The 13,604-nt window shown below is 40.4% G+C and overlaps 2 protein-coding genes across 4 annotated transcripts in view; one reads left to right on the top strand and one right to left on the bottom strand.

The window, feature by feature from the left end:
- Window positions 1-3,896, bottom strand: part of LOC122661925 (V-type proton ATPase subunit a2-like) — a 33,488-nt gene extending 29,592 nt beyond the window's left edge. For both annotated transcript variants that reach the window (XR_006332939.1, XM_043857442.1), the window contains exons 1-6: window positions 3,670-3,896; window positions 2,178-2,222; window positions 1,094-1,216; window positions 895-1,002; window positions 699-809; window positions 401-574 (exon numbers count right to left, since the gene is read on the bottom strand). Coding sequence is in view for 1 of the 2 variants with exons in the window: in XM_043857442.1 (XP_043713377.1) it covers window positions 401-574; window positions 699-809; window positions 895-1,002; window positions 1,094-1,216; window positions 2,178-2,222; window positions 3,670-3,810 (702 nt within the window). In the remaining variant the exon portion in view is untranslated. The remainder of the gene's footprint in view (window positions 1-400; window positions 575-698; window positions 810-894; window positions 1,003-1,093; window positions 1,217-2,177; window positions 2,223-3,669) is intronic.
- Window positions 3,897-8,674: 4,778 nt separating this feature from the next.
- Window positions 8,675-13,604, top strand: part of LOC122662368 (protein MICRORCHIDIA 2-like) — a 72,521-nt gene continuing 67,591 nt past the window's right edge. For both annotated transcript variants that reach the window (XM_043857983.1, XM_043857982.1), the window contains exons 1-2: window positions 8,675-9,020; window positions 9,103-9,177. In XM_043857983.1, the coding sequence (XP_043713918.1) occupies window positions 8,780-9,020; window positions 9,103-9,177 (316 nt within the window). In that variant the 5' untranslated portion in view covers window positions 8,675-8,779. The remainder of the gene's footprint in view (window positions 9,021-9,102; window positions 9,178-13,604) is intronic.

Here is a 13,604-nt window from a genome sequence, read left to right as displayed (position 1 = left end):
AGGGAGAAAATAATAAAGAATTCCAAATGAGAGAAATAGAACCCTGACGGCATGGGAAACTTTTTCCCTGTGAATAAATATTTCTTGTGTTTCCAATAAAAAAACAAAAATATTAACAATGAATGATGCCATGTCTTGGTTGGTCGTCTAAAGAAGGGAGGGAGAATGAGGAGTCCCAAGTCGAATCTAACAAGAGCAAAAACCTTAGCCATCAACAATCCAATATACTATCCACTATCAGTGCCATCCCACAACATGTGATGAACCCTGATTCAATCATTCAATCACAGGATTGAGATAAAGTATTAAGTTCAGAGCAGTAAGGAAAAATGGATATAAAACAGCTCCATATATTACTATATTTAAGTAAAAATACACTAGAGGGATGTTCTGATATTACCTTCTCCCCAGAAACGGGATCAGTTACAGAATATTCAACCGCAGCTTGCTTGAGAAACACATTGCCCCTGGTAGCACGAAATATAATCCTTTCAAATGCCATTGACTTTTCTCTAGGTATAAGGCCACTGATGAAACCCAGTTTAACTTGTTTTGAAGGATCCGCTGACATTTCCTAGACAGCCACCAATACATAGAATTTATTTCCGGAGAAAAGCAGATCCAGCTGTCATTAACAAAATGAAATTGCAGAAAACAGCTGTTGTTAATAAAATGAAATTGCAGCCAGTGAATTTTACTTGCTCTAATAATAAAGGACTGTCAATCGATCCTTCATCAAATTGATGAGCATCAATTTCTCTCTGCTGAGCAGTAGCGCTACTCTGAGCTGTGTAAAAGAACTCTCCAGCCTGAAGGTTCAACAGGAGGCAAAAAATTAGATGGAATAATTGATCGAGATAATTTCAATATGACACCAGCAAAAATAATTAATACCTTCTGTAGCACTAGCTTATATTCTAGAAGTTCATTATAAGTGCGTTGCAACTTTTCACTGTTTGCATTGATCTCTATCAACTCAGCTTCAAATTCTCCAAGTTTTAACTAGCAACATTAGCAATAAACAGAAGAAAAAAAAGTTAAAAATATGTAAACTGTTTAAAGAAGAACAAGTAGAAGTTAACAGAGAACATACCTCCGAGTCATCCAGATCAATATCAACTTGTCTCGCAGGACTGGTTGAAGGTGATACCCCTGCCTTCATCATTTGTTCTCTAAAGAAACGTAGCTTACGTGCCATTTCTCCACATCTCTTAATCTGCATGGAAAAAAAATATAAACTTGCATGCATATATTATTGACCACATGATTTTTGCAACATCCACAAAGAAATATGAACCACATATCTTGATTTAGTTTGAAGTATCCACCCATGCATGGGTCATATCATTGCTACAGATAAGCAGGACGCTCTTGTAGTTTTTACCCCCATTCATCAATAGAGATTGTATCAGAAAAAGAAGAAAAAGAAAAAAAAGAAAACCACAAGTATTATGAGATATAAAAGCAAGAAGTGCCATTATCCTCTGTTACGATGTAGACCATATTGATGTGCTAGTCAACATCATTCTGTCATGTAATTATTTTTAATGAACATTGTGTACTGCAATTTCTTTGCAATGAATCATAGCTCATTGACCAATCATTTGATACAGAAATACATCCAAAAGGCTAATTGGAACTGAAAAAAAACTGAGGTGACTATATCTGGCAATGAAAGAGATTCCATTACATTCATTTCCAGTGGAGAATACTGGAAGAGAACTTCATAGTCTAAAATATCTCAATATGACCTCTTTACAGCTCTTCTAGTGTTAAGATCAATTTGAAATCAGCTAAATTCTCAAAGTTATCTGTGCTTCTTTTAATCTTTTGTGAGAACAAACAGTCACCACTTCTGGATAAAATCTTGAGGTGTTCGCAATAAAATTGCATCATACTCTCCTTCAGATAAATGAGCTCCAAATTATTCTCTTTCCCCTCTTGATTCTCAGAATTAAGAGAGATTTGAGGACTAAAAACTTCATTTCTTGCTTCAGTGCAACTACTGGCTTGCAACATCTGAATAAATAAGTGAATTGATTCAACTTACTTTGACAGAATTTAGCGAATCAATAGTATTTCCACTGGCACAACCCTACAGACTTAATAAGTAGAGTACAATTTCATGGTGATACGGATGGACAATATTAACAAAATAAAGAAGAGCATAAAGGTACCTGAGTAGCATATGTTCGCTGGAAAGGGCTTTTTTCTGCATTTAGCTGAAAGAAATAGGGCATCAGATGTGTTAGAGTGACTAAAGAGAGATTAATAAATAAAAAAATTATAATTATGCAGTACAAACATAAGAGTTGAAAGGGGGGGGTCAGAATATATATATATATATATATATATATTTATATATATAAAGCCTGATCTGATTGACTTAAAAAGTATGTTCTCAACTAAAGGAGTTATCAAATGTTTGTGCTACATGTCAAGGCACAAGTCACAATAGATTCTTCTTCATTGTTTCTGTTATTCCCTCAAAATGTTCACCAGTCCATCCAGCCACCCCCTCAACCAATCGAGATGCTCGGCGGCAAACTGGAGCATAACTTGAGACAAGGCATAGGGTGGATCACTTATCCAGCAGAATAAGATCTTGAACAAGGTCAATGCCCTTCATAATCAGTCGATGCTTTCAAGAGGAAAAAATAAAAAAAAAAAAGATAAAAATAAAACCTCTATGAACCAGCATGGAAATTTGGAGTCTTCATTGGTAAAACCATGGAAGCCCTCGTTTGTCCCTTAAGTCTCCTATCCTCAAAGAATTCACAGAGAAAAATTATTGACTCTTTTGTACCAGCAGGTATGGCATAGTTCATGGGTCAATTCCAATAACTATTTTTTTCTTTTCCCTTTTTTTTTTTGTTGGGGAGGGGGGGGGGGAAGTGGGGCGGGTATTGGGTGAGGAATTCAATTTTATGCATGCACACTGATACGGCGGTAATATCATCATCTGCTGCTAATTAGACTTAATGAAACATGATTACACAGAAGCTAGAGGCTGTAAATCAAGTGGAATTGTCAAATGGCATTCGCATGGACAAGCCCTTCTTGGTTGAGTTGACTTGTATCATCTGTCGCAAATTGCAAGCATTAGAGTAATCAAATACTGCACCCCACTGACTTCTAAACATCACTATAACGACAAACACTGATCAAGTCCTGAACTACGACAATAAATTAATAGTTACATGTTCACCAGTCTTGGAACACTTTAACTATATTTTGAAGCACACTGAACGACGTGAATCTATTACACCGAAATGTTCAGCACACAAACTACTGAGTAACTAAACCACAATGTCATTGCCCATATGACGAGGGATGTCAATCAAAAGCATATTCTAAAATCCCAAAATACGTCAAGTTCGCTTAATTAAGGTGCAGATACAGAATTATAGATGCCAATAATAAATTGATTTTTTTTTAATAGTAAAACTCTCCGGATATTGGGGCATAGGTAGATGAGAATCCGATCGCTTGAGAGTTGGGATATAAGCAGAACCATCTATTCGGATAAACAACTAATGTGAAATCCTAATTACAGAAACCATCAAGGAATTTAGAATCAGAGTACCAGGTTAGAAACAAAACAACATAATAAACAGAAGAAGGATTAGGTTAGAAACAAAACAACATAATAAACAGAAGAAGGATTACATCTTTGAATTGAATGAGACCGAGGTCGCCAAGGTAAGAAATGGTCATGTGGGCAGATTCGATGGGGATGATCAGCTGCACCAGTTGCATCGGCTCCGAGCGGAACAGCTCCATCGACGGACAGCACCCGCCCCCAACCATTGTTGCGTTGCCTTTCTAACTCCGAACCCCCACCCCCGATCGTTTGTGTGATTCACGAAACTGAGATTTCTCCTTACCGAAGTTTTTCCAGATCCATCGATGATAATATTAAAATTTTCCGGAAACAGATGATAATATTAAAATGCGAGGTGATGATATTGATGTTATAATGATCCCCGCTCCTTTCTATAGTCTCCTCATCCTCTCGTGTGTATCATGTGTCCGTGTCCTGTGTCCATATGGTTGAATTCTGCCCAGTAAGATCGATGTATCAGTTTCGGTCGAAACCAATACCGATCTGGATTCCATTTTTTAAAACAATGCATCCGTTACCCCGAATAATTATCACCTCCAATTCGCTGCCCACTACAATTTCCTCAGGAGCGGAAATGACCATTTTATCCCACCTTGGGCAGTGTGTTCGAGCAGGGGTAGGGTGGTCATTTCTGCTCTTATGTAAGGAATTGGAGGAATTAGAGGCGATACCGATTCACGTCACCCCTCATAAAATTATCCTCTCTAATTCCCTAAAGCTCCTTGCACTAGTGCTAGGTGGAGATATTGACACGTGACAGCTCGGGCATCCTACGGTCCGATCTCAACATAGTCAATGAGCACAGACCGTTGGATGTCCGAGCTACCACATGTTGGCATCTCCACCTAGCATTGCCGCACTGCCGAGCTTTAGGAATTGGAGAGGATAATAATCCCACCCGCTCCCCATAAATTATGGGTGCAAGCAAGCCATATGGGTTTCTACCAAAAAAAAAAAAAGCAAGCCAGATAGGCCCATCATCGGGGCTAGCCCACTATGGTACCTTAGCTTAAGAGTGTCAAAAGTTGGTCTGCACCAATAGGTCCAATTTGAACCGATTGGTTGAAGTCTAGGACTGGTTCAATCAATTATTAAACATGTCGGACTCAATCACCGACAATTTATAATCAGGCGTTCATAAAGAACATTTGGGAGGAACAACTATTCTGCAACAATCATTTGGAGAGACTTGTTCTTGCTTCCCAACTAGGGGTGTCAATTCCAAGCCCGGCCCGGCAGAACCAATCGAGCCTGACTGGCTAAAGCCCGGCCTGGCCCGACACGTTTAGTAACTGAGCGGTCCCGGTGTGAGGTTCTAGACCGTCGGGCACCCGACCGAACTGACCGAATGCTAGCCCGACATAGCCCGACCTATTTACTAGTTTTGAAACCTTGTGATTGGTTCTAGCCCACTTACCTATGAAGGTTATGGCACCAGATTGGGTGTTGAGAAGGGAGCCATTCTTGACTGGAGTGACTATTTCTTTCTTCAATACTTACCCAACTCCCTTAAGGACCATAACAAGTGGCTTGCTCTCCCAACTTCGCTCAGGTAAAAATTTTAATTTTAAAATTAAACCATTACTATTGTGTTCCTACTGTACCTACATGAGCTGGCCCAACTTTTTAACTTGACTTATTAGATACTTGGAACTAAATCCATATTATGTCTTTTCTTACAAACCTCACACTTGAACTCTCCTCCCACTCTGACCCGGGTGGAATGACCATTCTCCTCCCGGACGATTAAGTCTCAGTTTGAGTTAAACATGTCCATAGTCAAGTTAAGGCCCGGTTAGAGCTAGACATGCCCACAGTCCGGTTAAAACCTGATTAAGGCCCGATTAGCCAGAATAAGGTTGCCCCGATTAAAGACCGAACACTGATCGACCGAATTGAAACTGTACCATGCCCACCCAACATAAGTGCTTAAAAGGTCGGACATGGTGTAGCCTATAAAATCGGTGAGGCCTGTTCAGGCCCGACCGAAACCGACCGAGTCCGACCGGTTGACACGCCTATTCCCAACTCAAGACTAATAAAATTGCCGGTTGGGATGGTCCGGCCAAGAAAGGCATGGGAACAAAGAATCCACTCCATAAGATTTGTTCGCGCTAGAATAACAAATGCGCTGGAACTAAAGCCCTTTTATATAAGGCGGTTGTAGATCCGCTTTTCTTGTTGGCTCAAAAGCCAGTGCAAGGTAGTGGCTTAACAGTAAGGGTATCAATTAGGACCATAATCAATAACTGGAATCGATCCGGATCGAAAGGAACCGGAACCAAACCATCCAATAGCTTATGGGAACGGATCTGGTCCTAGTGATATACTATTGGTCCGGATCTCCCAATGGTTCTAGAACCGATAGATCATTAAGGACTTGATAGCACCGGAACCGTTGGAATCAGATGATATGTAAACAAATTGAATGGGAAAATAGATCTCTAAAACCCTAAAAGGCTTTAAACACTAACCTATTAATAATATTACATTGTTTAGGACTTTTAACTGGTGCTCTTTTGTTGCTCTTTAAGTCATAAGTATCTGTTTACCCCCTCCCCCCCAAAAAAATAATCATAAGTATCTGAATTGAGTTTGAAATAGAAATTATGAACTGTATCTTTATTTATATATGCATCAATGTTTTTATTTTGGACTCTACAAGACTATATCTATGTATGATGAAGCTCCCGCTTTCCTAGATAAACTCTCATTGTCATTGTTTTGGGCTCAATAATGTTTCGAGCCGATTAGGAACCGGACCACCCATTAGGTAACAGTCATGAGTCTCAGATTTGGATCCAGTAAGCTTATTGGTCCGATTGTGGTCTTGAGTCTTGACACTTTAGAGCCGAAACCAATAAGGATCCGGACCAATAGCCCAGAATCGGACCAATGGACACCCCTACTTAATAGTTGCCTAACCAAATACTTGACTGACCAAAAAAGCATTTAGAGTCCGTTTACGGTCCATTTCAGGATCATTTATAGCCCAATTATGTTGAGCCTGGTTACAGACTAGTAATTGACCTACTAAATAGAAATGTGTCCATGCCCTAGCCCATGGGGCCCAAATACCTAAACGGGGAAAAACAATTTTGGGCAGTAATTTGATGGGGACCGATTAGGCCCAATCGATTGACATCCTACCTTAGCCTTGGCTTGGGCTTGGCTAGGCCCAATGTCATATTAGGATGGACTCAGCTAAGCCCATCTCATTGGTTTTCAGGCTTGACCTTGCGAATTTGGGCTTTGAGTACAAATTGGAACCTGTATATGATTCTAAAGTTTTAAGAATAAAATTAAGATTTTCAATTTCCTTAATGATCTATGCTTCTTTTTATTACTTATTTATACATACATATAATGTTACGAATTTTGTAATACACTACACTTATCATTTCAATGTATGTACCATTTAAGATATGGGCAAGAGATCTCTATTTGGTGGTGTTTCCTACGCTCTCTCACCGGGCATCGTGAGATGATGCCTTTGCCCCCTGGTTAGATACCCAAGTGTGCTCACCTATTGGAGAGCATAGGAAACACCACCAAGTAGAGGTCTTTTTCCCTTCAGATATACTAGATTATTTGTGTTGATTACATAAAATGATACAATATCACATGGCTAGAAGAGAGGAGTACAAAACTAAAGGAATACAAGTATATCCAGTATTCCATGATCCTTAAAGTCGGTTAACCTTTTGGGATTGGTGTGTGATTTGTGTGATTACACTTTCATCATAAATTAAAAAAAAAAAAAACTAAAGGAATACAAGTATAGAACCTGGGGATTCGAGGGGATAAGGGGGAAAAAGAGGGAAAGGATCCCCCAACCAAGAAAGAACAACAAACTCCTTACATCAACCAGGGAGCCTAGTTCCACTACACCAAGCTCCTACCAACTGCATTAGTAGTTGTCCTCCATGCAAATAGTGTTATATGATGCAATGAACCTACTTTAAACGATGAGACAAACCAAAACAATCATTTGGCTTGAAACTAAAAGACGATTAAAACTGAAAAAAAAATCAAATGAAATCGACATAACTCAATATTATTTACAAAAAAGAAGGAATTAAAATGATATCAATTGATAATAAACAAATAAAAGGCCATTAATATTGAATTGTATTTTATAGATTGAACATTTTAGTAGTTCGATTTGAGTCCGTTTCATTATATGCACAAATATTGACCAAAACTAGACCAATCAATCGTTTGCAACTCTATCACATATGTAATTAATGCATTCAAACATATCATTCAATCATGTGGGATTAACTTTCTAGAATGCATCGGTTGAGAATCCTAATTCACCTTTCAATCGCTTTTCAAAATTTTTTACTTGCTTAAACTTAAAGTCAGTCGTTACCTATTGCAAACAATCACAAAAGAGTGGGTTAAAAGTCTTAAAGAAGTAAAATTTGAAGTCTCACAAGGTTCAACCCCTTAAAATGGGCAAAACAGTCAAAACAAGGTTATTTAGACTTGCCAGATGGTCTATCGAACTCATCGGTTAGTCTATCAATTTTTACTATTTTTTGTTCATTTGGTTGAACGACTGTTAATGTAACAATAGATCTGAAGGCTCGAGTACATTATCATTCTACTCATGGATTTAGTTCATGATATTGGTGACCCCTATACTAACATGTATTCATGTCAGGATTGATTTTAGATTGAAACATCATTTTCTATAAAAAAGAAGAGGGGGAAGAGATTGTCGATTGGTCGTGTAGGTCCTGCACTAAGGGGCGATGACTAATGAGAGTAAATATAGGGGCATCACTAAATATGATTGGGAATTTTTTTTTATATTTTTCAAGAGGATTTGGGTGGGTAATTTTGATTACTCCTATGTGTGGACTCTGGGCACAAGATGCTTAGGCGCAAGAATCACACGACCAATCAGTGTTCTTCCCATGGATATGTCTAAGGGATCGCCATTCACCAGTTTATATCGGTTCCGTCGATATTAGGGGAAAAAAACTAAAAAACGAAGAAACATGTGTTATTAGTTGCCTTTCCCGTTCTTTCCCGGTACCTGTGTCTATGTGTTTGTGATTTGTGAAACCGTGGTTCCGGATTCCAGATACTGGGTTCATGCAGTGTAGAAAAAAAAGTCGCAAGCCCTAAATTTAGGAACGAGAAATGGAGCCTGCGAATGTTGTCGATATCCCTAGTAGCGACGACGAAGACGGTATAGAAAAGAAGAAGCACAATGTATCAGTTGATAAGGCGTCACACACAGGTGCAGCAGCGCAACTGCAGACTCCCGTAGAAATTCCTGAGTCGAGTAGTTACAGTAACTCGAACCAGATGTCGCAGTTACATTGTTTCTGGAAAGCAGGGGACTATGATGTTGGACATACGGAATCTGCTCCCGAACGAGGTCTCCCCATCCCCTACACAAGCTGAAAGTATTTTATTGTTGCTCTTCCAATACTGAATAAGTTGGCATGTCCTATTATCAGGTCCGCTGGAACATGCACGTGTTCATCCGAAATTTCTTCATTCCAATGCGACATCTCACAAATGGGCTTTTGGAGGTTAGTTATCTTGCCATGGTTTTAAGTTTCCAGTTGGTGTCGTGTACAGTGTACTAGGTTTTAGTTTGTAAATTTTCATATGTGGTCAATCATTCTGTTGCGTCAAGAAATCGTCGAGCGGTCCTGCGAGTGCCGTCACCTGCAAATGGACCAAGGGGTCAACAGAGAGAACCGGTGTGGTTCCGGCCTAGGGCTCTCCGATGCCAAAATTAGATCTCCTGGCGCAAACAGATGAATAGTGATTATTCAATATGAGTTTAGATCCCCCTGATGGGGTATACCTTGCCTTTTATAGCAGTGTATGGCGGTGTGGAGAGTCCCAGTTTGATGGCGATTGTGCCGTTGAGTGGATAGAGGCCCTGGGTAACGGGGCTCTATCTTGATTGACCATCTCCCCGCGGGAGGGAGTGTCCTAGTGGTATCAAGATCCTTGGTGGATAGATACCCGCGTGTGGTGATAACGTCATTGGTGCTTGAATCCGTCTGGGTGACGTGACTTCTAAGCGGTGGCCTAGAGTCCTGGTGGTGACATGAGTCTGTAGCGATACGATCGGGTCATAGGTGAGTAGCCCCCACCTCACGTCTGTGCCCACGATGCTGTGCCTGGGTGCAGGCCGCGCCTGGGCGAGAGGCCGCGCCTGAGTGGTGGCCGCGCCTGGGTGCAGGCCGCGCCTGGGTGTGGCCGCGTGGGTGGGGCCGCGCCTGGGTGCTGGGACCCCGGTTTGTTCCCCTTGGTTCTGGAGCGGGTCGCCCTGTGACACGTGGCGGCCGCTGATTGGCCCGGTGAATATTGGATGTATCACATTCTCATCTACTTCTTGTATTTTCCTTCGTTCGACAACAAAGAAATGAGTTTGTATCAATATTACAAGAATTTCCAATTAATCCTCATATTTACCAGGTACTTTTATCGTTGAATTCTCTTCCCATACAGTCAAATCCAGGAATACCTATAAAGGAAGTTATGATCTTAATCCTTCCATTAAACTTGTCTCCAACTGAATCTAAAAGAGGTTCTACCAGTGTTATCTGGTTAGGTTACTCCATACGTGTAGAAACGAAAACCTACGCACGATGCAGAAAACAAAATGAAACATAAAGAAGAAGATATATGTGGTTCGGCAAGGTGCCTACGTCCACATAGTGATAAGAGCAGTTTCACTATCAATGGAGAAAGGGTTACAAGCTCTCTTCCTCACGCCTCTATGTGTTTACAAAGAATTCCCTGTAACCCTAATAACCTCCATTTCTAACAATTTATAGGAAAAACAAAAAAGTACAATTTACCGAATTAGCCCCATGCAAACCCAAAAAATTTCATCGGGGCTGCTGCCTCAAACCCTTGCATGGACCCCCCAGCTCGGGGTGGTCCAAGAAACGAAGATAAACAGTAAGGTGAGCCGACTCCTATGGGATTTTAACGGCCCTTTGGTGGCAACCCATAACCCAGACTACAAAATAAAATACATCAAATCCTCAACGAATCTCCACCTTACCTTCGATTCTGCAAAGCTCCCATGAAGATAGCCTATAGATGTCTTCATCCCCATACCTTCATAAAGGTACGCAACCACACCCCAGTCGTAAAGGGGTGCAACCCTCACTCTCAGTAGCGAGTGACATCAATCAAGTCCAAGCAAAGCTTGAACTTCTGTGTAATGATCTACTTGGTGAAGATATCTATAGGTTGGTCATTTAGCCGACCCCATTAAGTTGGGACAAGGCTGAGTTTGTTGTTGTATACTTGTATCTACAAGTTTGTAATCTGTATGAATTTTCTTCAAGTGAGTGCTTCCTTTTGACACAAGCCCCCTGATTTTATGAAATCTCACATCAATATGCTTTGTCCTTGCATAAACATTTGATTCTTTGCAAGATGAATTGCACTTTGACATAGTACAACACTGCATCTTCTTGCTCCTACCCAACTCACAAGCCAGACTAGTCAACCAGATTCCCCCCCCCTTGGCAACCTCAACTGCCACCATGTACTCTACCTACCTCTATCATGGACAAGGCAACTGTAGATTGAAGAATTGCCTTCCATGAAATAGGTCCAACTGCTGAAGTAAATACATACCCTGTAGTAGACCTTTGTCTGTCTAAATCATCGACATAGTTAGCATCAACATATCCATCAAGTTCTGTAGAACTTTTCTTTCCGCTAAACATGATTCCAAGATCTAAAGATCTATTTGATTGCATTTCAATGCTCCTTTATTGGATAACTCATGTATCGGCTAACGATGTTGACAACATGAGATAAATCAGCCTTGTTACAAACCATAGAATACATGAGGCTCCCAATTTTTCTAGCATTGGGCACTAGAGACATCTTCTCTATCTCCTCATCTGAGGCCAGACATTGCAATTCAGATAACTTGAAGTGGCTACCCAATGGTGTGCTAACAGGCCTATCCTTCCCCATGTTGAAACGTTCAAACACCTTTTCAACGTACCTCTTCGGAGTTATCCAAAGTTTACTTGCACTTCTATCTCTATGAATTTACATACCCAGGATTCTTTTAGCAGTACCTAGGTCCTTCATATCAAACTTAGCATTCAACATAAACTTGGGAGAGATAAGATTATGCGTATTCTTTGCATCAATGAGCATGTCATCAACATAAAGCATCAAGAGAGTAACTGAATTATCATCAGACACTTTAAGGTACACACAATAGTCATACTCATTCTTGAATAACCGATCCTCACGATAAAGGAGCCAAAGCACTTGTACCGCTGCCTAGGACATTGCTTGAGAGTTGAGTTCATATAGCGATCTCTTTAATATGCAAACGTAATCTTCTTTTCTTGCACCTTGAAGCCTTTAGGTTGCTCCATGAAAATTTGTTTGTCCAAATCACTGTGAAGAAATGTCATTTTCACATCAAGTTGTTCCAACTCTAAATCAAGTATTACCGTATTGAAGTGTGTTTCACTACCGGAGAGAATATTTCATTGTAATCCCACTTTCTCCTTTTGAACGTAGCCCTTGGCTACAAGTTTGACCTTAAATCTTTCACCTTCCTTTTTTGATGCTGCCCTCTTTCCTATGAAAGACCCACTGACACCCAATCACCTTTTTTCCCTTGGGCTTTTTGACAATCTCCCAACTCTTGTTCTTTTGTAGGGACTCCATCTCCTTCATCATGTTTGTTTTACATTTATCACTTTGTACAACATTCCATAGTTGTCACGGCGTCTAGGTGACCCAAGGCGTTGGAGAGGGTCCAAAAGTAAGGTGCCGCCAACTAGGTGACCTAGGCGGTGCCTTGACAACTATGCATCACTCAAAGTGTCCTGATAAGATGAGGGATCACCCGTACCAACTGTGACGTCATAGGCTACCATGTCCTCAAAAGTCAAAACGGTGAGGACAGTATCTCATAGGTGCTTTGTGAGTATGCTTCCCTTTCCCTTTTACCAAGTTCTAGGGTTTAATTGCCGATTCTGGTTGTTCTGGTAAGTTGCTATATGATTCTTCCTTTTCTGATGTTTCTGACTTATCTAGCTCTGCTTGCACTGAAAATCTTCCATTTTCATTGTCATCTGCTTGCAGTTTGACGTTTGACTTCACCATGTGAGACTCATCAAACACAACGTCCCTACTGATTGCATTCCTTTGAGAAATCGGATCCCAAAGCTTGAATTCCTTCACACCCTTCTTGAATCCAAGAAAGATGCACTGATTAGACTTCGAATCTAAATTGGAATGTTGCCCAGTCTACACATGCACATAAGCTGGGCATCTGAAAATCCTCAACATAGAGTAATCAGTCGGCTTTCATTTCCACACCTCCTCTTGAATATTGCAATCAATTACTTTAGATGGTGACATATTGATAATGAAACATGCACGATTCACTGCTTCTGCGCAAAAAACTTTATTTAGCTCTGCATTCAACCTCATACTAAGAGCTCTTTCTAAAAGAGTCCCGTTCATCCGCTCAGCCACTCCATTTTGCTATTGAGTATTTGACACGGTGAAGTGACGTGCAATAATTTCATCCTTGCACAATTCTAGAAATAGATTGTACTTGTACTCCCCTCCATTATCAAATCTTAAGCTTTTGAGTTTCTTTCCTGTTTGCCTTTCTGTCTTTGCTTTCCACTCTTTGAACTTTGTGAATACCTTGCTCTTTTGCTTCATGAAGTAGACCCAAATTGTGAACAAGTGCCTAGCGCACTTGGTAGCTTGTGGTGTGTAAAAGCACATTGCTACTAGTATGTCTTGGATTCAAGCCTCCTGGTTCACTTCTTCCCTCCCACCTTAACTATAAAATAAAATAGAGTAGTAATGTAGTCCTAGGTAGGAGTAATCCCACTAGGAGCCAGGGTAATGGGTTCAACTAACAAGGCTGGCAGATTGGGGCAGCTTAGGCTAAATAGGCAGAAATTAGGGTTAAGACTAGGAGTTTGAGTTA

The sequence above is a fragment of the Telopea speciosissima genome, chromosome 5 (genome assembly GCF_018873765.1).
Source record: "Telopea speciosissima isolate NSW1024214 ecotype Mountain lineage chromosome 5, Tspe_v1, whole genome shotgun sequence".
NCBI lineage: Eukaryota > Viridiplantae > Streptophyta > Magnoliopsida > Proteales > Proteaceae > Telopea > Telopea speciosissima.
This window is presented reverse-complemented; position numbering and strand designations above follow the sequence as displayed.